At 43.9% G+C, this 27,415-nt stretch overlaps 2 protein-coding genes across 3 annotated transcripts in view; both read right to left on the reverse strand.

Moving 5' to 3' along the window:
* Window positions 1-16,674, reverse strand: part of LOC129823825 (vesicle-fusing ATPase-like) — a 33,326-nt gene extending 16,652 nt beyond the window's left edge. The window contains exons 1-2 of one of the 2 annotated variants that reach the window (XM_055882860.1): window positions 16,425-16,674; window positions 3,481-3,566 (exon numbers count right to left, since the gene is read on the reverse strand). In XM_055882860.1, coding sequence (XP_055738835.1) covers window positions 3,481-3,566; window positions 16,425-16,436 — 98 coding nt within the window. In that variant the 5' untranslated portion in view covers window positions 16,437-16,674. The remainder of the gene's footprint in view (window positions 1-3,480; window positions 3,567-16,424) is intronic. The other variant, XM_055882853.1, reaches the window with a different exon arrangement.
* A 1,418-nt stretch (window positions 16,675-18,092) lies between these two features.
* Window positions 18,093-23,871, reverse strand: LOC129823839 (cyclin-dependent kinase 5 activator 1-like). Its single transcript, XM_055882874.1, has 2 exons — window positions 23,162-23,871; window positions 18,093-22,005 (listed from the first exon to the last, which is right to left on the reverse strand). The coding sequence occupies exon 2, from the start codon at window positions 21,883-21,885 to the stop codon at window positions 20,944-20,946; it is 942 nt and encodes a 313-aa protein (XP_055738849.1). The 5' UTR covers window positions 21,886-22,005; window positions 23,162-23,871; the 3' UTR covers window positions 18,093-20,943.
* Window positions 23,872-27,415: the final 3,544 nt, after the last annotated feature.

Raw genomic sequence — 27,415 nt, forward strand, 5'->3', positions numbered from 1 at the left:
ATTTATCCTTGTTATTGCACAAGAACGGCTCCTAGGCCCACTGGTCCTGCATCTGCTATTACTTTTGTGGGCACGTCTTTGTCAAAGTATGCGAGTGTCGCGGCTTCAGCCAGTTACTCTTTTAACGTCTGAAATGCCTTTTCCTGTTTCCTGTCCGAAGTGGAATGTTGTTTCCTTCTTGGTCAACTTCCGCAGAGGCTCTGAGAGTGTAGAGAACTGGGCAATAAACCTACTGCCGCAGCCCACTGAACCTAGAAAGCTAGGAACCTCTGATGCCGTCTCAGGCTCCCTGGCCTCGACCACTGCTCTCACTCTTTCAGCTGTGGGCCTTACGCCTTTCTGTGAGAGGAACATGCCCATAAACACCAATTTGTCCATGTTGAACTGACATTTCTCTGAGTTGAGAGTCAGCCCACAGTTCTCCAGCCTATTGAGGACAGCATGTAGCCGCTGGTCATGGGTCTCCTTGTCTGGGGTGTGGACGATGATGCCATCCGATGTTTTCCACCCCCTCGATGCCTGCCAGTGGTGTTGCGATTTCATGTTGATACTGCTCGCTCCCCAATGAAACTCCAAATATGAGTCTTTTATATTAGTATATCCCATTATGCACTGCAAACGTCGCTATGCCTCTCGACTCCAATTGATGACAGCCCCATTTAAGATCCAGTTTACTGAACATGACAGGCCCATGCATTCCTTGCAAAAGTTCACCTACTGTGGGGAGTGGGTACCTGCCACAAATGATTACTGTGTTCGCTTGTCTCATGTCTAGACACAGTCTTATGTCACCATCCGGTTTTGGCACCACCACACCAGATTCACCCATGGTGTGGCACCACCACTACCGGATTCACCAATGGTGTGGCACCACCATTACCAGATTCACCCATGGTGTGGCACCACCATTACCAGATTCACCCATGGTGTGGCACCACCACTACCGCATTCACCCATGGTGTGGCACCACCATTACCGTATTCACCCATGGTGTGGCACCACCACTACCGTATTCACCCATGGTGTGGCACCACCATTACCGTATTCACCTATGGTGTGGCACCTTCCACTCTCTCCATTAAGTCCATGTTTTGTGGTTCCTCCATCTTTTCTCCACAGCTTCTCTCAGGTGGAATGGTCCACACCGAACGGCCTGTGCTACTGGTGTCACATTTGATCAACATGTAGGTTGATCTGCTTTGTGTTTAGCTTACCCACCCCTTCAAACAACCTGGGGTATCGCCGTTTTATCTGAGTTTTTACATCTGTCACTGCTGCTATGTCAACACCCACTTCTAGCACACCCAATTTAATGGCAGTCTCTTTACCTAGCAATACTCCGCGTCCACATGTCACAGTGAACTATGTGGACTCAGCCTGTGTGCTGTGCTTGCCTATCTTTATTTGGCATGTGAAAACCCCTTTTACTGATAATGGCTCGCTTGATGAGTATGCATATAGCTTTTTATCAGTCCGGTGATGAACGGCACTTTATTTCCTTGGCTTTCAACATTTCCCATGTGCTCTCATCTACTATATCACTCGTGGTCCCAGAGTCAATTAGCATGAATAAACTGACCCCTCCCACTGAGAACGATGCTGTCAGTTACAGTTCTCATTTGCTGGCCTTTTCCTTCTGCATTCTGTCTCAGACCATTTTTGTGATATTTCCTGTCCTTTTTGTAAACATGATGCACAGGTCTCATTATCTTTAGCATCTGTACTCGCATGCATGGCGGCCATTGGCACTTCAATTATTTCACATTGTGCTAATGTTAGCCCAGGGCCCTCCAATAGTTTTCGTCGCACATATTCAGTATTACACTTGCTAAGTATGGTATCTCTAATTTGATTGTCCTTATCACCAGCAAAGTCGTTTGTTGCTTGTCTAAGACGAGTAACAAATTGCTGAACTGTCTCACCAGTTTTCTGTGTCAGTTGATAAAATGTCTGTCTCGCGAACGCTGTGTTCACCTGTGGCACGAAGTATGCGTTTAACGCAACCACAGCCCTGACGCTTCGAACACACCGACAGTGTTTTTGCATTTTGTTACGCCAGAATTATTAATTTCCTATGAAACTCTGCGTTTGCCTTGCAGCATTGCGTTGCAGTACGTTCGGTGTGGTGCATACCTTGGATTTACCGAATTTATGCTTCAAACTGTATACGTGGACGGCTTGACAGAAATGGGAGCAGGTGGTGAATGTGGAACTTTTGTTGCACACATATCCAGATAATGCTGCATCCTATTTTGCCCAAGACACCGTCGATGTGTTCGAAGCATGACGTAGTCCGTTGGTTCTCCGGTGTCTGCGAGTGTGAAGAAAATGTCCTGCACATCTGTCCCAGCATGACGTAGAAACAAAGCTCTCCTCCGTTGTTTTGTAACCGGATCAGCGTCACCGGACAGTAATCCTTTACCATCCGCGAACAGCTCAAACGCCATCAACCACCTAGTGTAGCAGGCTCACTGTAACGTTAGCTGTCAAACTTTGGCACAGTGTTTTCCATCTCGACGACACTAACTCACTTTTCAGATTTAACTATCGTTTTCAAACGTTATCCTTGTCGCAATTGTTCAATCGTATACTTACAACTCGTGTTAATTTAAAATATTATGCTGAATTAAATCGACCAGACTCATGCCTTTACTCCATCACTATCCGTGTAATCCCTCACATTCCTTTACTCACGTGGTGACGTCCTATCTCAGTACGTCATATCAATACACGGCAAGGACCTGTGCTCTTTTTCAATGTCTTATTTGTAAATGCCCTTACAGAGTCGATGTGAACAGCGTTTCTCCTGTTGTTACTTAGGCAACATTAGCCACACCTATCTGCTCCCTGGACTCCACCTAAAGTAAGAATAAATCTAAGGAGAACACTGAAATAAATGCTAAGGCACAATTTTCAACATTTTCAAACACCTGATCTCCTTTGATATTTAAACAAATATATCGACGGTACATTGGGAAGATCGTGTGACAGTGCAGAGAAGCAAAGACAGAGTGACCAAAACTGTGCTCAAACAGGGCTCGTACATAGATTATTGTAAGGCATGTGAGTCCCAAGTGGTAAACGCTACACCAGACTATAGCACGTAGAACAGGGATCATCAACTAGATTCAGCCATGGGCCGATTTTATCTTGAGCGGATCGTTTGGGGGCCCGGAACATTACAATTTGTAGACTGCAAATTGACCGCAAGAAGCCCAAAAATATATAATATTTGACTAAAATATAATCATTTCAAACGTTGCTTACATTTGTTACCATTCACGTGTTATGCGTAGGAATACTTGGGAACAGATTTCCAAATTGAAAATCACTAGGAGCTGGTTTTCTGGTGTTTTTACAGTCTTTTATGTGAAAAAAAAAGATATTTAAAAAAGCTCAGAAAACTTCCAGTTGGGGAACCCTGATGTAGTGTGATTTTCCAGACTACAGAGGGCTACGCTGTATAGTGTGATTACTCACTGTCCAGACTGCAGATCCTTCTCGCTCACCACAGCACAGTTTGTCAACGACAGGTCATCTGTCGGGCATCGTGCCGCTTGCATCGTCTGCAGTGGAGAACAGAAAGAAAAGAGAGAGAGAGAGAGAGAGAGAGAGAGAGAGAGGAAAAGATAGACAAACAGAGAGAAGAGAAGAGAAGAGGAGGGAAGAAGGAAGTGGGATAAGTTGAAGGGGAGATATTACTCTAGTAGATGAGTGGTGACGCAGCATTTCCTTTCCATTTCCCAAAGGAAAACTCATTTTACATTTAGTAGCATCATCAAGCAACTTGGGTTTCCTTGTTGAGACTGAGGCTAAGAAACAACCAGGAGACACACCCAAGATGACCTCTTGACTTTCATCAAACTTCATTAAGAAACATCCAGTTAAATTCTGGTAGTTCACACTATGGTGTTTGGGTAAATAATGAACCATTCAACTTTGTAGCAATGCAACAGTATACTATAGATATGCCACAGCATTTCTTTGGGTGGAACATTGATCATGTTTAGTTTCTCTGCAAATTCAACATATTTCAACTCATAGGCAACAGCAATGTTTGTCCAACATCACAAGATAGTCAAATGCATATATAAACCAGCCTTGAAACAGACAACGCCAGAGAGCAGAAACAAGCAGCAGATACAGCTAGCTAGTTAGTTTATTTGTTAGGATCTGTTACAGTCGTTACAGGACGGTGAACGAATGAATGAACGACGAACAAAATACAGTGAAACCAAAGACAAATTCAAAAGACAAAATATAAAAACAAAAATAACACGTCTTTCTTAGTCGCGGTAACTTATCTAAACACAATTCTTGTTGGCGAGTTTCTACATTCTTATGTCAGAATATTGCACGGATTTACGGCATTGACATTCTCTTCCATAGCTCTGCTCGCACAATTCACTGAGTGAAAAGGTTAGAGTCACCTTTGTTTGTTGCTAAGAGCATAGCTTCCAGACCGCCTGTGAACTGTCATAACATACCAAGGACGCTATGCAGTACAGAGCCTTCCCTTTGGTACACAAGACAAACCTCTAAACACTTTAAGTAAAAGAGAAAAGTTGAGAAAAAGCAAGAACCTATTGTTCCAATTAAAAATCCCAGAGAAGGCCATGTTACAAAAAGGTTGTTGTGACGACAAATACACTTTTCAGGTCAAGACAGAAAGGGATCTGGATAATGATGCAATACCTATTCCAGCTTTTAAGACAAATCAGGGGAGATTGAGAACCCAAGAACCCCCTATCTCAAGAATTGTCTAGATCATTTAAAAACAGTCTTGGTCTGGGCCACAGTGCCAGAGGTCTGGGTCCGGGCTCATGGTCTATGATGAGACCGCGGTCTTCGTGGATTTTCAACTCATGATGTCAAGATGCATCTGAAGACCATCTTGTCAGTTATATGGCCATGTATTGTGAAATAACACGCAAGTCCATCACTTGTCAGAGCCAAGTTGGACTAAAATAACAACTGGTTTGGTCTGGGTCTAAATAGGTTGCATCTTCGTCTGGGTGTCATAAGGTGTGGTCTGGGTCTTGAGGTCTTAGTCTGGGTCTTTAATATTTAATTGATGACATAACGAATCGCCATTCATTTCAGTTAGATTTTATACAATCCTATACATTTGTTGTGAACGTACCCTGTGAAGATATGCATGCCATAGCCATCTCTGATTTAGCTCACTCATAGCTAGACACATGCCTGCCATGTACGCTTGCTTGTCTGACATTTGAGCGCTGGCGGCTGGGGAGCGGAGAGCGAAGAGCAAGGGCAGCGGGTGTTGGGAGTCGCAATGTTTGGGAGCAAAGGGAATGCTTGGGTTGTGGCAAGTTATAGAGAGGTGCGTATTGCACTGCAGTGCTGGCACACTGCCCTGCCCCACTTATAAAATCATCACATGCAGTCTAGTCTACCCCTTCATCTACCATACTGCCAGCGCTCGCTCAGCCAGAAGACAAATAAATAGGCTAAAGCTTTTCTGTTTGATCCCGGCTCAAGAGTAGGTCTAAACACTCTTAGTGAAACTGCAGTGGAGGAGTAATGGATGATAATGAGTTGTTTGTGCACTCAATCAAATATCTTCCCTCTCTGCATTGCAACTCCGTCAATGAATCTGCAATGGCAGATGATATGTACTATATGTATATGGTTTCTCCTGAGACAGTCACTACCAGGGGTGAGAGCGGCGGCAGTGGCAGCAGGGGGGAAAGCTTTCGTAAGACCTTGGGAGTTGACGAGGCGGATAAAGCTACTTTCAGTAAAGCCGACTGACTGTCCAATGAAGCTATTAGACGTTTAGCGGGTGGCGTGGGAGGTCATACATGAGGAAATGACTTACAAACATACCTTGAAAAATATTACAACCTGGGGGCCAACGTACGCAAGCTAAGAGGGAGGGGAAGAGGAGGACATAAGACAGAGAATAAAGAGCCGTTGCGTTGAAAACACTGCGATGTTTAAAACGGTGAGGAATCGCAGGATGGTGAACTTACTAAATGACGGAAGAGTTTGACTGTGTGATATTAGGTGGCTTCTTGTGTAAATATTTTCCGTCTGGAATTTAATGATTTGTATGTTTAGAGGACCACTGTCTGTCAAAGAGCTGAAGCAGCACCGGGTGCATTGATTCACAATTGAAGGAATACCACTTTGACAGTGGCAAGTGGCAAGCGCATGCAAAGTTGGGGTCATTCTTATCATTTCACTCACTTTAGTTTTGTTCCCGTCCTGAACTGCACCAAAGCGTGTGGACATTTCGACGTCAGTGAATTTACACTGCCCAAATAAATTGGTCTGTGGCTAGAATCTTGTTTTTGAAATGTGAGTTTTTAGCAAGCTAAGCGTCTACTATAAACTATACCCCAAATCTGGTAGTATTGTCATTTGTCAGTCATATATGCTTAACAGTCTTATGTAGATCTTACATAAGGAAGAGATTCATTCTTCACATTGTAAACATAAAATATTGTCTTAATGTGAGAACTAATATGAATTTCCATGAGAGCAGAAATCTTTCGTATTTTTGGTGAGTTTATGCGATGAATGGATGGAACCCCAGGGTTACTGTCATGTATGGCTAATTAAAATGGTAATAGGAACTGTATTATGCACAAACAAGCAGGACATTGCACGGTTTTGAAAATGTAGTAAGAATTAAACCCTTAACATAAATACCTTAATTCATAACAGAACTCAAGGCATTTAATGAGACACCATTTGGATTCAAAGTTGTCACGCCCCACAAACCCTGAAGACTGTATTCAAAACATATATTACAAATGGCTCATTGGTGGAAGTATGCTGCATTCAGGACTAAGAATAGAGGGTGTTCCGTGATCCGTCTTATGATTGCGGTATATACACACACCGCACACACACAATCGTAAATCTTGATGCCCCGCCCAGCCCTGCAGTCTCGTAGGACAGAATATTCCAGGCTTTTTCTCCTGCCTTATTTCAGGAATCACTTTTCAGTATTCCATCAGCTAGAGTCCTGGGGGAGGTATCCACTGAGATGTCTGTGCTGGAGATCGATATGTATGGATGCAGCCAGTAGGAGGAGCCATTCACCTATGGCTCATAGCCAGCTAGTGCATCAGGTTCACCCAATGATGTATACAGTAGAAACATAATTAAACTGAGTATAGAAAACATTACGGAGACCTGCTCTTTCCATGACATAGACTGACCAGGTGAATCCAGTATGAAGGCTAAGATCTCTTACTGATGTCACTTGTTAAATCCACTACAATCAGTGTAGACGAAGGGGAGGAGAAAGGTTAAAGAATTGATTATTAAGCCTTGAGATAATTGAGACACGGATTGTGTATACGTGCGATTCATAGGTTGAATGGGCAAGACAAAAGATATAAGTGCCTTTGAACAAGGGTATGGTAGTAGGTGCCAGGCGCTCCGGTTTATGTCAAGAACTGTGAAGTTTCTGGGTTTGTCACGCTCAACAAATTTCTGTATGTATCAAGAATGGTCCACCACCCAAAGGACATAAAGACAACTTGACACAACTGTGGGAAGCATTGGAGCCAACGTGGGCCAGCATCCCTGTGGAACACTTTCAACACCTTGTAGAGTCCATGCCTTGAGGAATTTATTTTGTTCTGAGGACAAATGGGGGGTGCTACTCAATATTAGGAAGGTGTTCCTAATGTTTGGTATACTCAGTGTATTTGAATATACTATATATGCCTGTGGGCCTATATTTTATGTTTACAAAACCACAATATTTATGCAATAATTTAAAATGAGGCGTTACTTTTTCCATGGTAGTTTGACAATCTTACCAGTATACTATGTCTACAAATCAGTTATTTCCATAACAGCACCAGAAAAAAGTGCATACACAATCTACTTCACAAACTGATTTGGGATCAGTTCTCCCTACACCACAGGTGTCAAACTCATTCCACGGGGGGCCAAGTGTCTGCGGGTTTTCGCTCCTCCCTTGTACTTGATTGATGAATTAACATCACTAATTAGTTAGGAACTCCCCACACCTGGTTGTCTAGGGCTTTATTGATAAACCAAAAACCTGCAGACACTAGGCCCTCCGTGGAATGAGTTTGACACCCCTGCCCTACACCAATCTTTACTTGAAACCATTGTAAGCGAGTCAACAAGAAGGCCATAGGTCAGATTTTGAAGGGCATTTAGAGTCAGCACAGTGATACAGTTGAAGTCGGAGGTTTACATACACCTTAGCCAAATATTTTAAAACTCAGTTTTCACAATTCCTGACATTTAATCCTAGTAAAAAATCCCCTGTTTTAGGTCAGTTAATTTAAGAATGTGAAACGTCAGAATAATAGTAGAGAGAATGATTTATTTCAGCTTTTATTTATTTCATCACATTCCCAGTGGGTCAGAAGTTTACATATACTCAATTAGTATTTGGTAGCAATGCCTTTAAATTGTTGAACTTGGGTCAAACGTTTCAGGTAGCCTTCCACAAGCTTCCCACAATAAGTTGGGGGAATTTTGGCCCATTCCTCCTGACAGAGCTGGTGTAACTGAGTCAGGTTTGTTGGCCTCCTTGCTCGCACACGCTTTTTCAGTTCAGCAAACACATTTTCTATAGGATTGAGGTCAGGGCTTTGTGATGGCCACTCCAATACCTTGACTTTGTTGTCCTTAAGCCATTTTGACACAACTTTGGAAGTATGCTTGGGGTCATTGTCCATTTGGAAGACCCATTTGCGACCAAGCTTTTACTTCCTGACTGATGTCTTGAGATGTTGCTTCAATATATACACATCATTTTCCTCCCTCATGAAGCCATCTATTTTGTGAAGTGCACCAGTCCCTCCTGCAGCAAAGCACCCCCACAACATGATGCTGCCACCCCCGTGCTTCACGGTTGGGATGTTGTTCTTCGGCTTGCAAGCCTCCCCCTTTTTCCTCCAAACATAACGATGGTCATTATGGCCAAACAGTTATATTTTCGTTTCATCAGACCAGAGGACATTTCTCCAAAAAGTACAATCCTTGTCCCCATGTGCAATTGCAAACTGTAGTCTGGCTTTTTTATGGTGGTTTTGGAGCAGTGGCTTCTTCCTTGCTGAGCAGCCTTTCAGGTTATTTAGATATATAGGACTCGTTTTACTGTGGATATAGATACTTTTGTACCTGTTTCCTCCAGCATCTTCACAAGGTACTTTGCTGTTGTTCTGGGATTGATTTGCACTTTTCGCACCAAAGTACGTTCATCTCTAGGAGACAGAACGTGTCTCCTTCCTGAGCGGTATGACGGCTGCGTGGCCCCATGGTGTTTATACCTACATACTATTGTTTGTACAGATGAGCGTGGTACCTTCAGGATTTGGAAATTGCTCCCAATGATGAACCAGACTTGTGGAGGTCTACAATTTTTTTTCTGAGGTCTTGGCTGATTTATTTTGATTTTCCCATGATGTCAAGCAAAGAGGCACTGAGTTTGAAGGTAGGCTTTGAAATACATCCACAGGTACACCTCCAATTGACTCAAATGATGTCAATTAGCCTATCAGAAGCTTCTAAAGCCATGACATACTTTTCTGGAATTTTCCAATCTGTTTAAAGGCACAGTCAACTTGGTGTATGTAAACTTCTGACACACTGGAATTGTGATACAGTGTGTGAAATAATCTGTCTGTAAACAATTGCTGGAAAAATTACTTGTGTCATGCTCAAAGTAGATGTCCTAACCGACTTGCCAAAACTATAGTTTGTTAACAAGAAATGTGTGGAGTGGTTGAAAAACGAGTTTTAATGACTGCAATCTAAGTGTTTGTTAACTTCTGACTTCAACTGTATGTGTTATGAATTCAGAAGCAGCTGAAGACTTTGAGCTAATATGGTAGGTTTGAAAGCCAATTCCTTTTTCTGTTTCAGAAAAATCACTTTAAGTTAGTTCTTGGCTGTCTTGCCCTACTGGAAAGTAATTACATTGAAGTTGGAGAGATTTAATGGCAGGGAGAGACCATGCAGACACCACACTTGCAGGGTATGTTATGTTTTGTAGATTATGATTCAAAAAGGTCATGTGCTTGTATTTGTTCTGTGCAATTTGGCTACGTTGTGCGGTAGGGAATTTCCCTTCCTATTTTTGAGTGACACAATGTAGCTGCCAAATGTGAAAGATAATTGTAACTTGATTATTATACTTTTTTTATATCCTTTCTTTGCTCTGTCCAGCCAGCAATGAGGCTTCAAGCTTTTCTAAATATATCAGGCAAATGTTGCTACCAAGGATGTCTATGCCTTCTGGTTCCATTCCAATACAATTAAACTCACATGAGTTTTATTTTGCTTTGTCCTCGTTAGCTGATTCTCCTGCATGCTCTTTGTTTGACGCCTCCAGCAGAGATAGAGGAACGTACCACTGCTTAGCGAGTGAACGCATCACAGCAGGGCAAGAGGACACATCTGAAGGTCGCTCTTGTCCTAGAGAAAACACCCTGGTCATCACCCTGCTCAGAATCCGAGAGAATATCTAAACTCAACTACGAGGTCTTCTTGTTTTGTACAGTCTAAGCATAATCCCATCACAACTATCAGATGAATTGTGTGTCTGATGGAAAGAGTGTTTGAACTGTTCAAGCCTGGTCCACTGCAATGCCCCCGCGGCACATAGAGTCACTCTCTCTAAATATAGCTGCAGCTCAACACTCACACAGATGAAGACCCTACACCAACACAGAGATTACACAGACACACACACTGTACACTCATACACATGTATATGTGTATATAGGCACATAACATATACATATAGAGATGTGGCTATAATTCAGCAATAAGGCATGAGGGGATGTGGTATATAGCCAATATACCGCGGCTAAGGGCTGTTCTTAGGCACGACGCATCGTGGAGATATGGCTATAAAGACATACAACCCATGTTGTTATAACATTTTCAATATACGCAGAGAGATATCTGGTGCATAAGATCATAAAAACATAGGCTTATAGAAATGTTAGTGAGACTAGTGTTTTTGTTGTGTGACATATCTGATGGTAAAAAACATGGCTGCAGACTGAATAATTAAATGAGACCAATTTATATGTCATATACACCAGTGCTGTGTATTACTGAACACGTGACTAACAGCGAGGGAGATGTTTGATGTTTGACACTACGCTGTTCTGAGATAATTAGTTTACCAGAAGCCTAGCTAAATGAATTACCCATTTTCGTTATAAAGGGCCTGTGGAGAGCTAAAATGCTCTCATCATTAAATCCTCCTCTGGTTCATGTTTTTTATATTTAAAAAAAACATCGCGGTAGTGCTGAGCGATTAGTGATTTTCGAGTTCGGTTTGGTTTTGGTTCGATTATGAAATCAATTATACCGGGTTTTACGATTTGTTTTCTTTTTTCACATTAAATGCACTAAAAAAATAATGACATTCAAGTTATTTTTGAGATTCTTAATGGAAATTGCCAAAAACATTTAAAATATTCCATTGTCTCAGTCAGGTCCACATTGGGTAGACAAAATAGGAAATTACTATGAAATAATAAAATATTTCAATTGTGTGTATTACTTAGTTTTTATTTGATGACTTTATTATTTGTATTCCTTAAAGTGATCATCTCATCTCTGTCACCTGCACTATCCGGCTGCAATGTCGTACAAGCCCATGGATACACTTTTACGCCTGTTACGTTACAGCAGTGATCCACTATACGGATAGCCACACTAGCTTCACCCTCATTTCGGTGCTAGCAAGCAAGCAAGCATGCGAGGTAGTGCTAGGTATCAACAGCCAATCCAGTAGGGTCTGGAAACTATAGTGACCCTGGATTGGTCAATTGCAACGTGATGTCGAGGAGTACGCGACAAAAGTTAAGCTTTTCCCAACTTTGGTCCCGCCCTGTTCACGCTCCCTCGCCCATGCTTGTATCGCCCAACGGTTCCTGCTCACTTTGCTTCCCTACATTGAAAATGAATGGGGTTTCGTTGTTTCAACGCCCCCAACGTGCTAGCTTTGAAGAACTAGTAAAATGATAACTCTGCAGCATACATAGGCAGGCTAGCTTAGCTAAATAGGATGACTAAAGACAGTACAGTATGGAGAGAACAGAGAACATTGTCTGGCGCTGCTATAGTTTGGGGTGGTTATTGGTTGTAGAGGATGTGTAGAGGTTCACAGGAGGGAGAATATTATCTAATTCAGTTTGTCATTTTCTCGGATCCTGTCACACTCACGCAACGATCTTATATCCTGATTCTTGTCCTGTTGAAAACTTCCCCCATTCCATCCCATCTTGCACAGAACACAGATTTGTCTAAGTAATCTTTCCGGTGCGCTGTTGTGTTTGTTTATTTACACTGTTGTATGTTACATAAACATATGTTAACTCCCAATTAAAATACAAAGACGGGAGCGGGCTCATGAATGAAGAGGATCAGATGTCAACATAGGATGTAGATTCTTCTAAACCACCGGCCATGTAAAAGATGCCCATTACTACAAGGCCATGAATGACCACACATACAGTACCAGTCAAAGGTTTGGACACACCTACTCATTCAAGGGTTTTTCTTCATTTTTACGATTTTCTACATTGTAGAATAATAGTGAAGACATCAAAACTATATAATAACACATATGGAATCATGTAGTAAGCAAAGAAGTGTTAAACAAATCAAAATATATTTCAGATTCTTCAAGGTAGCCACTCTTTGCATTGATGACAGCTTTGCACACTCTTGGCATTCTCTCAACCAGCTTCATGAGGAATGATTTTCCAACAGTCTTGAAGGAGTTCTCACATATGCTGAGCACTTGTTGGCTGCTTTTCCTTCACTTTGTGGTCCAACTCATCCCAAACCATCTCAATTGGGTTGAGGTGGGTGATTGTAGAGGCCGGGTCATCTGATGCTGCACTCCATCACTCTCTTTCTTTGTCAAATAGCCCTTACACATCCTCAAGGTGTGTTGGGTCATTGTCCTGTTGGAAAACAAATGATAGTCCCTTTATGGCGTATTGCTGCAAAATGCTGTGGTAGCCATGCTGGTTAAGTGTGCATTGAATTCGAAATAAATCACTGACAGTGTCACCAGCAAAGCACCCCCACACCATCACACCCCCATGCTTCATGGTGGGAACAACACATGAAGAGAACATGCGTTCACCTACTCTGCGTCTCACAAAGACACGGCAGTTGGAACCAAAAATCTCAAATTTGGACTCAGCAGATCAAAGGACAGATATCTACCAGTCTAATATCCATTGCTCCTGTTTCTTGGCCCAAGCAAGTCTCTTCTTTTTATTTGTGTCCTTTAGTAGTAGTTTCTTTGCAGCAATTCGACCATGAAGGCCTGAGTCACGCAGTCTCCTCTGAACAGTTAATGTTGAGATGTGTCTGTTACTTGAACTCTTTGAAGCATTTATTTGGGCTGCAATTTCTGAGGCTGGTAACTCTATTGAACTTATCCTCTGCAGCAGAGGTAACTCTGGGTCTTTGCTTATTTGAGCTGTTTTTGCCATAATATGGACTTGGTCTTTTACCAAATATGGCTATCTTTTGTATATCTTGTCACAACACAACTGATTGGCTCACGCATTAAGAAGGAAAGAAATTCCACAAATGAACTTTTAACAAGGCACACCTGTTAATTGAAATGTATTACAGCTGACTACCTTATGAAGCTGGTTGAGAGAATCCCACATGTTCAAAGCTGTCATTAAGGCAAAGGGTGGCGACTTGAAGAATCTCAAATATAAAATATATTTTGATTTGTTTAACATTTTTTTGGTTACTGCATGATTCCATATGTGTTATTTCATAGTTTTGATGTCTTCACTATTTTTCTAAAATGTAGAAAATAGTAAAAATAAAGAAAAACCCTTGAAGTAGTGTGTCCAAACTTTTGACTTTTACTGTACACAAACAAAGGTCATTCTCTGACAGCCATCTACGGTATACATTCCCTAGGTCTACTGTTCATAGTGAATCTGCGTCATTTCTTATGTTTCACTCTTAGTAAGAACATTTTGTAAAGGGTATTCATGTAGGCTATTTCCCTCTGTTGTAAAATGTCCGCTGTGTGCTGTCAGTCTGTGATACCATCTATGTCCCTCTCGGCAGCTCTGACACCCTAGGCCCAGCAACAATGTGCAGTGCACTCTGCAAGGGCGAGGGAAGGAGGGAGACCAATGCCAGTGGACACAGTTGACTCATGCTTTGCGACTGACTAAAAATGTATCATCAGCTGCCTTAAACAAGTCTGTCGACTGAAACGAACTGCTGAGTCCAGCACACTAATGTACAACAGCTAATCATTGCCTTGACACTTAATGGCAAGAAAGAGTAGAATACTATCTTAAAGAATGTAATTTCTGTTATTTTCATAGTGTAAAGATTGCATGTTCAATACTGTCTTGTAATTTCATTAGGGCCATTATACTAGAGCACTGGAGGGGAAAATATTTTGTTCAACCAAAAAATGCCTTGTCATGTAACTCAGCAGTGCATAGGGCCCTGGAATTTGTGACAGACACCTCTGGCGGATATGTTTAAAAAGGAACACAATAGCTCTAGTCAGACTTTGACAAATTGCACCTCTGGTCTTGTCTGTGTGCCCACGGTGCCCTGGCTGGATGCAAACCCTGTTGACAAATCAAAGCTGTCTTGTTGTAAATATAGAGGCCTATATTTCAACAGAGAATCCACTGAGAATGGAAAGGTGTTCCTCATGGTTTCAGTTTTCAGTCCTTATTCTCAAACCACAGAGGGGTATTGCCAATGTTGTCTTCTGGATACACGTTTGAATAATGCAGGCGGGCAACAACATCAACCAATGGAATAGGCCTTGATTTGAAAATCTCGCGCTATTATGCCCCACCTATATTACAATTTCGCCTTGAGCTATGTAAATTCAATGGGCAAGCTTAGATCTCCACAACATGTCATGGTTTTACACTGGGAGAGACAGGAGAAGAGCTTCAATCAGCATTAGTGATGGGCCTACATACAGTACATACAAGGTGCGGTGGATAACTTGACAGTCAACCAGCTCGAAACTGTGCTCCATCCTGTGATTAAAATCCAGTGATATAGGATATTTCCAATAGGAATTTGGCAGCACACTGGCATCAGTCCATATCAGCAGGCCAGGCAGAGCATAGCTAACCTACGTAATGCATCAGCCTGGTGCTGTCTGTTCAAGTTGAGCATAGCATATATACCTGTGGTACTCCAGGAACAGGGCTGTTTACCCCTGTTATAGGTTGTGGCTGCCTGGCTGGAATGCATCTCTATCGGTGACAGATTGTTGCTTGTCATGCACTGCTTGTCTTAATTAGGCGACGGGCAATATTGATTGGGGTGGAGGCCTAGAAGAAATTTGGTGGCCATAAGTTATTTTTTGGGTCCCTTTTTAGTTTTAGAGGTAATTTCCTGCAATTCTACTCATTTTGCAATGGAGTGGAGAGAAATGTTTGCAGTTTTTAAAATGATATCTGAGTGAGAGTGACTAACAAGATCAATGGGGAGACCAGGTCGGTAATTCGACCATGATTACTACACGTTTAGATAGCTGGTAAGGCTAATTTACCAAACGAATGCAAGCGGACACGGGCTAATGAAGTGACTGTCAGTGACTGACATAGACCTAACAAGGGAACTGCTGATGATCCACAACCACCTGTTGAAATTACACCTTGTTTCTTCTACCATTCTAACTCTCAACAGTAAATTGACCCTGACTGAGTTCCCCCCCAAAAATAGATGTTTTTGGAAATTGATCCGTGGGCATACAAAAAGGGGGTTTGCCCAACCATGATCTAGATAGCGCAAAAATAGCTTTCAATGCAAGAAAGCATAGATTATACTCCGGACTCACAAAACTGCCATTGGCTACTGTATATAGGTCGTGCTATGGACAAGGAGGTCGTGCTATGGACAAGGAAGCCTGCGTGCGCTGCTGTGATATGTTTTCACAAAATTACTACAAGCACTTTTTGCACGGATATCCTATAAAAAGGTTTTAATTGCCCCTTTAAGCATCCTGTCGGCTAAAGGGCAAGTACAATCCAGGATTAGCTTCAACCGATTCACTCAGCTAATGCAGTGGCTAGCTGTAGAGGCCTAAAGCTTCCCAGCGCTGACTGTAGGATGATTCTACAAGACAGATAAATTATTTCTGCGACCCGTCAAAACCAGATTGTGCGGGTGCCTATCAAGCTGAACGCCAGGGCGTAAAAAAATATTCTGCATTGAAATTGCAGAGCCGACGTCGAACTTGACATTCAGGTTCGACGTTGCTGCAGCTAAATTCTTGCCATTTGAAAGCTGGCAACCTCCTTCCTTCGCGTATCTGGAAGCCATACATCACACTCGGCATTGTATTCTATTTACAACGAAAGAAAATGTTTATTTTGACAATGAGATATTGAACAACCGATAAAATATCTTACCCGGGCCGCCATCTTCGCGTTTGGTGATGTTCAGAGGTGCAGCTCTGAATGGTAATTAATATGGCAGTCGGCAGCACTGAAAGCGGACGGAGACGGCAGAGGCAGATGGACTGTATCCTACCTATCTAGCTGCGCAGGAGGAACCAACGCTTCACGCACTGCACACTACACCGACGAGAACAACGCATTCGATTTTGATTGGCCGAATTCAGAGGAAGCCCTAGATTAACGTTCTTCTTCCTCGTCAATGATCTCGTTGCAATGAACGTCCCTCACGTTGCACGATAGGCTGGCGATTTTAGGGAATGGTTTACCTCCTGATCCCATGTGTGTCCCCCCTCCCACTCTCACACACTCTTATCCATGTAGCCTATTCTCTGTTTAATGTTGAGTATTCTCAATAAAATCATTTTATTTAACCAAGCTATGACCAAAACGTGACATTGTGTGTCGCCTAGCTTACCAGTAAATAATATGCGCTAACGAATTACGCACACAATGTAGCTATTGGCGTTTATAGACTGATATTGTGATCTGCAATTGTGAATAAGCAGCTAGAATCTAGATTCTAAACTGTGCTGGGTGTGTGGGATCTTGCGAAGGCGCTCCTTTCGGCTCTGCAGGCAGCGCATCTACATTGGTCAGGACCAGGGACAGCGGTCCTCACCCGTACAAACAGCTGGCTGCCCGTTCAGCACCACCAACCGTGGACAGCTCCTCCTAACCACTCCACCACTTCAGAGAAGGCCATGCGGAACTGCAGTTGCCCACCCCGCTGCAGATTAGCGTTTGAGCAAGGCAAAGCGCTCTCAGTGTTTTTAAGGGGGTTCCCTTTGAGCGAGACAAGGTGCAAAATTGCTCATCTTAATCACATAGTAAGTAGTTATTTGGAAGGCAAGGTTATTTGGAGATCTGTGATCCTCCGCAGTTCGACTGCAATGTAGTCATCTCAAATCGGCCTGCCATGGATAGTAGAGGCTGCCTCAGCAACCTCACAGCAGACATAGGCTATAGTTTGGCAGACATATTAAGCAACCTAATTCTCTCTAATTCAACATTCCACCCAGCCTATCATATGGAAAGGTGAAGCAATGTCCATGATCGTACTTAGATACAGTATCTATCCTCTCAAATCTCCAAGCTGCAGGTTGCTCAGCATTCCTCATGATGAGCAGCAAGTCTCTACTGCCTCATTGTGGCTAGACTGGCTAACGCAGGTTCATGGGAAGTGAAGTTCTTTTTACGGGGGGGGCTTCCATGGAAAGAAAAAGGGGGATACCTAGTCAGTTGTACAACTGAATGCATTCAACTGAAATGTGTCTTCCGCATTTAACCCAACCCCTCTGAATCAGAGAGGTGCGCGGGGCTGCCATAATCGACATCCATGTCTTCGGGGCCCTGGGGAACAGTGGGTTAACTGCCTTGCTCAGGGGCAGAACAACAGGCCTACAGATGAAGGGATTTCCCCCCTCATATTGTTTATACAGTGCTTTATATGGCTAGGAGGTAGAAAGTATTTGGCCTGTCTGCATGATGGATTTATAGTGTGAGGTCCCTGGGACAGGATTGGTCTATCCAAAACAATGAAAATTCCACCAAGCCTATCTGTGTAATGTTCAACATTCATTCACAAGATTAGTCACAAAGAAACAGAACATTTCAAAAGGCTTGCAAATGTATATTTTTTAATATAAAGTCTCACTCACATACATAGTCATACATCCACATACATTAGTCACGGATTGCCTCATCTTTACTCTAATAACACTTTTTTGACCTTAATTGTTCAACAAAGTTGCACACAATATGATTCACAAATGAAAAGGAGGAAAACAATTAAATAACCCCATTAACTTTGTATTGTACAAATGTGTTGTCTTGTTTGTGTTGCAAGTGAAAACATGGCACATAGTTATGACTTAGTCAAAGAAAGAAGAGGATACAGGGTGAACTTCACCCCTCTCCATAGAGTTCCATAGAGTCCCAGGCTGTGTTCCATTCCAAACAGGCTGAGTGTTCCATTCCAAACAGGATGGATGTTCTATTCCAAACAGTCTGGGTGTTCCTTTACAAACATGCTGAGTGTTCCTTTACAAACATGCTGAGTGTTCCATTCCAAACAGCTGGGTGTTCCATTCCCAACAGGCTGGGTGTTCCATTCCAAACAGGCTGGGTGTTCCATTCCAAACAGGCTGGGTGTTCCATTCCAAACAGGCTGGGTGTTCCATTCCAAACAGGCTGGATGTTCCATTCCAAACAGGCTGGGTGTTCCATTCCAAACAGGCTGGGTGTTCCATTCCAAACAGGCTGGGTGTTCCATTCCAAACAGGCTGGATGTTCCATTCCAAACAGGCTGGGTGTTCCATTCCGAAATGGATGGGTCTTCCATTCCAAACATTTGTTTCCTTCCCTCTGTTCTTTGCGACTTGCCCTTCGCTGAGTTGAACAGCAACAGCAAAGAAAATGTCTTGATAATTATAATTCCAATTTTATCTGAAAGTTATACATCAGCTAACTAGCGTCCAATCCATCCCAAACACATCATACAGGAAGATTATGTACGCAGGCTCTTGCAATCTGATTTTCATATGCATATTTTTCATTAGGTTTGAGACTGTTGATAGTATCAATGGCAGTTTAAATTGAGAGCTACATAGCCAAGTCAGTGGAGATTCTGAAATGGACAGATAATTCCTATTTCTCTTGTTACATTGAGTTACATTGGTAGAACACAAGTCACTGGCTCTGTCATCTCCAACATACATACACAATAATATAATAATAACTAATGAAATGAATAGGATGATTGCATGAAGAAGTCTTTCTTGTTCTGCATGATGATCCAAGACTTGGGTTGTTGTTTTTATAAATCCTAATCTTCAGAACGATATGGCACAGGACTCTCGAAATCCCAACCTTGCAGGAGGTGGGTTTTCATCAAAACGAAGACTTAATCAGTAATCATAATAGCATAATTATTTAAGGTAAGGGCAGCATTGCAGCATACTGCTCTCAGTCTAAAATAATGTGGAGCTATGTCCCAAATGACATCCCATTCCCTATGTAGTGCACTACTTTTGGCCAGAGCAGCCCATTACATAGGAAATAAGGTGCCCCTTAGGACGTAGCCGTGGTGTGCGAACACAAAGCAGCATGCTAGGAACCCATAGAAGCACACATGCATGTCAACACAAGTCGTTACATAAATAACCATCAGTGGGGAGGGAAGCGTCTCTTTAAGGGTGATGACTGAATGGAGAATCCATTTTGTTCTGTCCTCAATGGAAACCAAGCAGGTGGACACATCACATGAAGTGCCACAATAACAGTCTCCTGTAGTTCTCGACGAGTGTTGTTTTGGAAGTCAATCAACTCAGCAGCATGTTCTACTGGCATTCCATATCACTTTCTAGCCTCCTCTCCACAGCAAAACACAAATCAGGCCTGTGGTGGGGGATGAGGTTTGGCAATGTTCCACTCTTATTTGTAAATGGTGAAATAAAACCAGGCATGCTTGTTGTGGGAAGAAGTGCAATGCTGTGGGGGTAGACTTGGGCAGGCTATTGTTGGTGGTGAGGTAGGGGGCATTGGCAATTAGTGATTGTGTGGAGGACATTAGGAAATGAGGGCGTGAGAAGACGTGAGAGGACGTGTGGAGACGTGTGAAGGCGTGAGGTCTTGAGGGGACATGTGATGACATGGGACGTGATCTCATGCGTAGTGGAATCATGATGTTTCTTGTGCCCCCACATTGCCTTGTTGAGTCCACACGGATCCTCTCCTTAGCTCTGCTTTTGGTTGCTTTGATGACTCTCTTATAGTTTATTCCCCCCCCCCCCTCCCCCTAAGTATGTACAGTACACGAGCAGACTACTACAGTGAAGTTGTCTGGTGTTTCCACTGTCTGTGTTAATATTTAGGGTCAGTAAGGATGCAGATGCAGCTTGGAGAGGGGGAAAAGGGATGCAGTGTCCTCACAGCTTTCGGAAGTCCCTAAAGTGATTCTCTTGACTCTGAATCTGGACACATAAAATGTATCTGTTTTTTACTCAGCCATTCTTCTTTTTACTCAAGTCATTGACATTTGATTACCTGTTTTGGGTTTGTGATGGGTCATCATTTTCTATCAATGTAATCTTGTCAGGTTTGGCTGCTGTTGAAGTAATATGTAATATGTGTCCAGCTCTAGACCAAGCTGCATCTCTGTTATCAAATGTCCTGAAGGCAGTGTTTTACTGTTCACTCAAAATAAAGGTTATCAGTCATTTTATCTGTGTGATTGTCTGTAAGTACTATAATGCCCAAACACTGGCCTTGTTAACATGATATAGGACACCAGAGCCTCCTGATTGGCCATTATGGGCCTCCAGCTAAATCAATTTCCTACTAATACAAGATGGGAACACCAGACAACACTTGTGTTCTTTCTGTAGTCGTGCGTGTCACCCCGACCCTATCCACATCCCACCCGTCCCACTTCTCCCCTGTTCCTCCCTTTACCATCTTCCCATGGTTCCTCTTATCGATCGAGGCCTATCAACAACCTTGTCTTCTCTTCCTCCTTCTTGCTCTCGTTTTTGAGGTCAGCGAACACCTGGGTGAAGTAGTGCGGGTCGGAGTTGATCTGCAGCATCTTGCCACTCATGCGGTTGATGATTTCCAGGCAGCGGTCCCAAAAGGCCTCCTTCTCAGCCTCCACCAGGAAGGGCTTGAGTGGGTAGGAGATCTCGTTGCCCATATAAGAGTAGGACAGGTAGAGGCAGGTGAGCAGAGAGGCTTGCAGCTCCCTCTCGCTGGCCACCTCGGAGGAGACCACATCGCGGCACAGCATGTAGAGAAAGACCACGTTGGCCGGGGTGATGAAGCCCTGGTCCTGCCAGCCCTGGAGGAGGAGGGAGCGATCCACGCTTCGCAACCACAGCACTGGGTCGGTGGGCGACAGGCGCTTCAGCCGGTAGCAGCGCCGGCACAGGAACTCACCCAAACTACGCATTAGCTCGCTGGTGGAGGCCTGGACAATCACGCGCTTGGGTGTGCCCGCGTTCGTTGCCTGGCCCCCAATGGAACCGGTCAGCGAGTTCTTCTTGGTGGCTGCGGCCACGTTGGAGACGGTCTTGGAGGTGGGGATGGTGGCAGCTATGGTGGGTTCCTGCGTGGTGAAAGAGGACAAGTTGGCGCAGGACTGGGACTTCTTCAGCTTCTGGCTGTTGGTGATGGTGTGCTCAGTGCTGACCTTCTGCCCGTCGTCGGGTGGAAGCTTTTTGGAACCTTTCCGTTTGGCAGATACTGCCACAATGCGTTTCCATGGCAACACACTGATGAGGGACTGGCGCTTGAGGCTCTTGGCGTCCTTGGAGTTTTTGCTGTTCTGGACGGCCGTGTAATGGCCCACAGTGGCCGGGCCATCCTCGAACAGGGCCGCCTTCCGGTAGCTGGGGGAGAGGGACAGTACAGTACCCATGGTTCCTCTGGGGGAGAGAGTTATGGATGGAGTGTTGGTTCTCTTCTCTGGGGGATCTGACAAAAGTGTTTTTAATGGGAAGAACCCAAGATGCCTGTTCTCTGAGAGGGGAAATGGTACCTGTCGATAAACGAAAGAGAAAGTGCATTACAAAGTAGTATGCTGCAGCGTTTTGTGCATGGTAAACATTTGGTATTTGGGTGACAATTGTATTGAAGATGAGCTGTACATTGATTACTGAACGCATTTTCAACAGTTATTTAAAACAACAACTGTTGATCTTGGAAAATGCAGGAGGTAAAGTCATTTGTATTATTTGTATTAATTGGAAGGCATTAGATACATTAGATATTACATTTGAATAGTATTAATATTTCGTGTTTATTTCAAACACATGGTTTTTAGTTTGTTCAGTTGATATACATCAGACGCAAATCTGACTTCCTATCTTTTAAAACCGAAATAATCAAAAATGTCCAACTTATAACCAAATCAAATTCCTTTACAGCTTGGTTTAGATTAATCAATCAGTTCCTTATATGTGTGTTAATTGGGCTATGAATAATTATCACGTTTATTAAATAGCCTGTGTTTACAGGAGATTCATAGTTGCATGTTGTTTTTTTTGTTAGTCACAGATGAACGAATAGACCTTGGGACTAGATAAAACACCTCACAGACAGTCCATTCATAACGGCCAAATCTCGCAGCATTCACTATACAATTTTGAAATTAGGATTGGTTTTAATATTCATTTCAATCGTGATGTTAATATCATTTATAAGATGGATTATGTTCCATATCTCTAATTTCGAATGCAAATTTGAATGAATCTAACCAGGCAAAACATTACATCATTACTATGACTTTTATATAAGGAGCGAGATAGGGCCACCGAAGCATGATAAAGAAATGTGCGCAAGCATCCATCTTAGCTTCAAAATGGAAGCCTTGAATGAAAACACCATCCACTTTAGCACAAGACAGCTTTGATATAGATATAGATATTATAGTTGTTGATGTTACATATTTTTTATTTGGGATATCGATAAATATTGTTTATTGATGACACATGACCCATTATTGAAGACATTTCCACTCTCCGTTACCAAGATATGGAATGGTTTCTTAATTGTGCCCAATAAAGACAAATACAGTGCAATGATAAAGAAACCGAATATACTGTATTGTTTATAGCATGTTGATTAAATCACTTGATAATGATGGTGACACAAGCGGCAGAATAACAACTGCTCATAACGTCACAATGTCTTACCTTCAAATCAGTAGTCTTCTGGTTTAATCCATATAGATTCACGGCTTGTAATCTTCACTTTTAGTCAATTCTTGAGTATAATGTTATGATTGTGACTAATCGATAGGCCTAATAGTTGTTTTTTCACACCGAGCTGCGGCCACTGGCACAAGCGCTGTCCACGGTCCTGGGGTATCTAGGAGCAAGACAAGGCTCTATGAAGGAACGTTTCCCGGTTCTTGCTGTGTCTATGTGTGGTGTCTCAATCTTCAGCTAAGAATAATGGAATAGTCTCTTTCTCATAGAGGGCAATACCGGTACACAGCAGATGCGAAATGTATTGCCAACACTCGCTATTAGAATAAAAATGTATTCCATTGAAGAGCAAAAATCAATAGCACGGCTGTTATCGCAGTCCTCGCGACGAAGCAGACAGAGGGGGGTGTTTCTCTCAAACACGCCGTAGGGAAAGTCGAGAAAGAAGAAAAGGAAGATTTAAACATTGAAAATTAAACGATAAAATGTATACTACAGATTCTAAAAATAGAGGACGTATCCTTAATAAGCAACCCAGCATAAATCTCGACGCTTTGATGCAGGCATCTGCAGATATTCGGGTTGGCTGTGAACCTGATATGCAGCCATCCTATTGGTCCACGCTGTAGGCTGCTGTTTCTGCTATGTCGCTCTCGCCCTCGTAGCGCTAGAGACAGTATTGTCTGTGGATGTGTGGGTAGCCAACCGCTGGGTGCTCGGTCCATGGTGCTGAATCCGCTGTATCCAGAGGTGCCCTTCACTCCACTGACAACCAATACAGTTATGCCATACAAACTAGTTGGATACCCTCATGTAAACTCAAACCCCATTGGCAGATCAGGATTGTCCGTAGGCCTATATATTTTAGATAAACATGCGTTTGTAACTTATTCTGCATCGTGCATTTCCGGTGGACAGGGGGTTTTAACATTGCGGAATGGACTACACTTGAAATCCTTAGTCAAAAAGGATCATTAAGATATTGTCCCCATTACAAGGGAATAAAGAGCACTCTACACCGTCATTTATTTAGGCCATTAGCTTTTCCCTTTAATCTCTCCAATGCATGTTCAATTATGGAATTATGTTTGGGTTTCATCGGGCAGCTATCTCTAACATGCTGGGTTAAAAACAATTCAATTTGGGTAGATATTGAACAGAACACATATGTTGTGTTATTTTGAGCCAGCAGTTGGGTCACTTCTAAATCCTTTGTCAGAACCAGGTTGGGTTGTTGATGCTTGGTTATTGATCTACGATCAGAGATGGGAAGTATTTATGTTATATAGATTTGAAATGAGTATTTGAATTATTTCTGATTATTTTGTATGTTGTATTACCCTGGGCTGAACTACAGTCCAATGTATTTTGTAACAAGATACTTTTGAAAGCTGTAATTTGTATTTTCAAAAATACAAAATACTTTTCTATACCATTTCTTTATAGTTGTTCACAATTTTGTGGCCCCCTTTCCCTCTACATTGGTATCAAAATGATGATGGCACTATGGTGTGATAAGAGCGTCTGCTAAAGGAACTAAATATACATGTACAGTATATGTAAAAATGAATCATGGCAAAGCATGCTGAGTATTACACTAATAAGCTCTGCTTGTAACAAGGCCAATGAAAATACCCAGTGTGCTTTGCAGTTGTTCATTTTCACATATACATATACATTTTGGTAATTTAGCAGACACTCTTATCCAGAGTGTCAATGCATACAAGGTAGATAAACAACAACATATCACAGTCTTAACAAGTAAAATGTTTCAGTAACCATGTCACGAGAATTTTCCATTGTTACGCCATTGCTACATCCCTCTGTGTCCATGCCCTATAGACTTCTATCGTGTCTGGTTATGCTCCGTCCCCAGCTCTGGGGTTGGGTAAGATTATGAGTGGGAATTGGGGTATCTTCTCATCGTCATCTAACTATTCAGTGTCACTTCTATCTTCTCTCAATCCTGGCTTATTATGAGATTCTAACTTTCGTAACGCTCCCGGTCTCCTGCTCCTCACTCCCAGTCTCTCCCTCTCCTTCTCCTCAAATTCCTTCTGCTCTCTCTCTATCTTGCTCACTTCCTGCCCCCCCCCCCCCCCCCCCCTCCTCCTAATACTCCCAAACCATCAAGGTCACCTTAGGGCCCAGCACATGTCTCACTGTCTCCCTGTCTCCACTCATGGATTTTTTAGAAAAATCAATGTGTCTATGGTAGTAATCTCTAAGATTATTACCTAGTTGATAAAGTTTATCTTGATATATACTATATATACTTGTCACACCCTGACCGTAGATTGCTTTGTATGTTTCTATTTTTAGTTTGGTCAGGGTGTGATGTAGGTGGGTATTCTATGCTGTAGAACCACACACCACCAAAGGACCAAGCAGCGTGGTGAAAGGGACTCCTGGACAGGTGAGCAGCACTATGTGGACTATGAGACAACCTGGGAGGAGATAGAAAGGTGGTCGGTCGACCCAGAGAGAGTGCCGGAGCCCGCCTGGGATTCTCTGGAACAGTGCGAGGAGGGATACCGGAGAATAGAGTTGGCGACACGAACATGGCTGGCAAGGAAGCCTGAGAAGCAGCCCCAGATTTTTTTCTGGGGGGGGGGGGGGGGGGGGGGGGGACATGGGGAGATTGGCGGAGTCAGGTAGGAGACCTGAGCCAACACCCCGTGCTTACCGTGGCGAGTGTCGTACTGGTCAGGCACCGTGCTATGCGGTGGAGCTAAAGGTGTCTCCAGTACGTGTTCATAGCCCGGTACGTTACATCGCAGCTCCTCGCATCCATCGAGCCAGGACGGAGTGTGCCAGCCCTGCTATCCAGGCCTCCAGTGCGTCTCCTCGGATCGGGTTATCCTGCGCCAGCCCTACGCACGGTGTCCCCGGTTTGCCAGCACAGCCCAGTGCGGCCTGTTCCAACTCCCCGCACTTGCCGGGCTACAGGGGGGATTCAGCCAGGACGAGTTGTGCTAGCTCTGCGCTCGAGACCGCAAGTGCGCCTCCACGGTCCAGTGCATCCGGTGCCTCGGTCAAGGACAAGGCCTCCTGCATGTCTCCCCAGCCTGGTGAGTTCTGTGCCTGTGCTAAGCCCTAACCCTCCTGCATGTCTCCCCAGCCTGGTGAGTCCTGTGCCTTCTCCCAGAGCCAAGCCTCCAGTGATGATCCATGGCCCGAAGCCTCCAGTGATGATCCATGGCACGAAGCCTCCAGTGATGATCCATGGCAAGAAGCCTCCAGTGATGATCCATGGCACGAAGCCTCCAGTGATGATCCATAGCAAGAAGCCTCCAGTGATGATCCATGGCACAAAGCCTCCAGTGATGATCCATGGCACGAAGCCTCCAGTGATGATCCATGGCACGAAGCCTCCAGTGAGGATCCAGGGCACGAAGCCTCCAGCGACGCCCTCTAGTCCGGAGCCCCCAGCGACGCCCTCTAGTCCGGAGCCTCTAGCGACGCCTTCTAGTCCGGAGCCTCTAGCGACGCCCTCTAGTCCGGAGCCTCTAGCGACGCCCTCCAGTCCGGAGCCTCCAGCGACGCCCTCCAGTCCGGCGCCTCCAGCGACGCCCTCCAGTCCGGAGCCTCCAGCGACTCCCTCCTGTCCGGAGCCTCCAGAGTCTCCTTCCTGTCCGGAGCCTCCAGAGTCTCCCTCCTGTCCGGAGCAGCCAGAGTCTTCCTCCTGTCCGGAGCAGCCAGAGTCTCCCTCCTGTCCGGAGCAGCCAGAGTCTCCCTCCTGTCCGGAGCAGCCAGAGTCTCCCTCCTGTCCGGAGCAGCCAGAGCCTCCCGCCTGTCCGGCGCTGCCAGAGCCTCCCGCCTGTCCCTCCTATTCGGGGTCCGTTGTAAGGGTCCCCAGTCCGGGGTCGGCGGCGAGGGTCGCCACTCCAGAGGCGCTACATAAGGGGGCCAAGACTAAGGTGGAGTGGGGTCTACGTCCCGCAACAGAGCTGCCTCCGCGGTGAAATGCCAACCCAGACCCTCCCCTATTGGTTCAGGTTTTGCGGCCGGGGGGGTACTGCCACGCCCTGATCGTAGATTGCTTTGTATGTTTCTATTTTTAGTTTGGTCAGGGTGTGATGTGGGTGGGTATTCTATGTTGTAGGTCTAGGTTTTCTGTTTCTATGTGTTTGGCCCGGTATGGTTCTCAATCAGAGGCAGCTGTCTATCGTTGTCTCTGATTGAGAGCCATACTTAGGTAGCCTGTTTTCCCACTTGTGTTTGTGGGTAGTTGTTTTC

This window comes from Salvelinus fontinalis, chromosome 2, assembly GCF_029448725.1.
Source record: "Salvelinus fontinalis isolate EN_2023a chromosome 2, ASM2944872v1, whole genome shotgun sequence".
Taxonomy (NCBI): Eukaryota; Metazoa; Chordata; class Actinopteri; order Salmoniformes; family Salmonidae; genus Salvelinus; species Salvelinus fontinalis.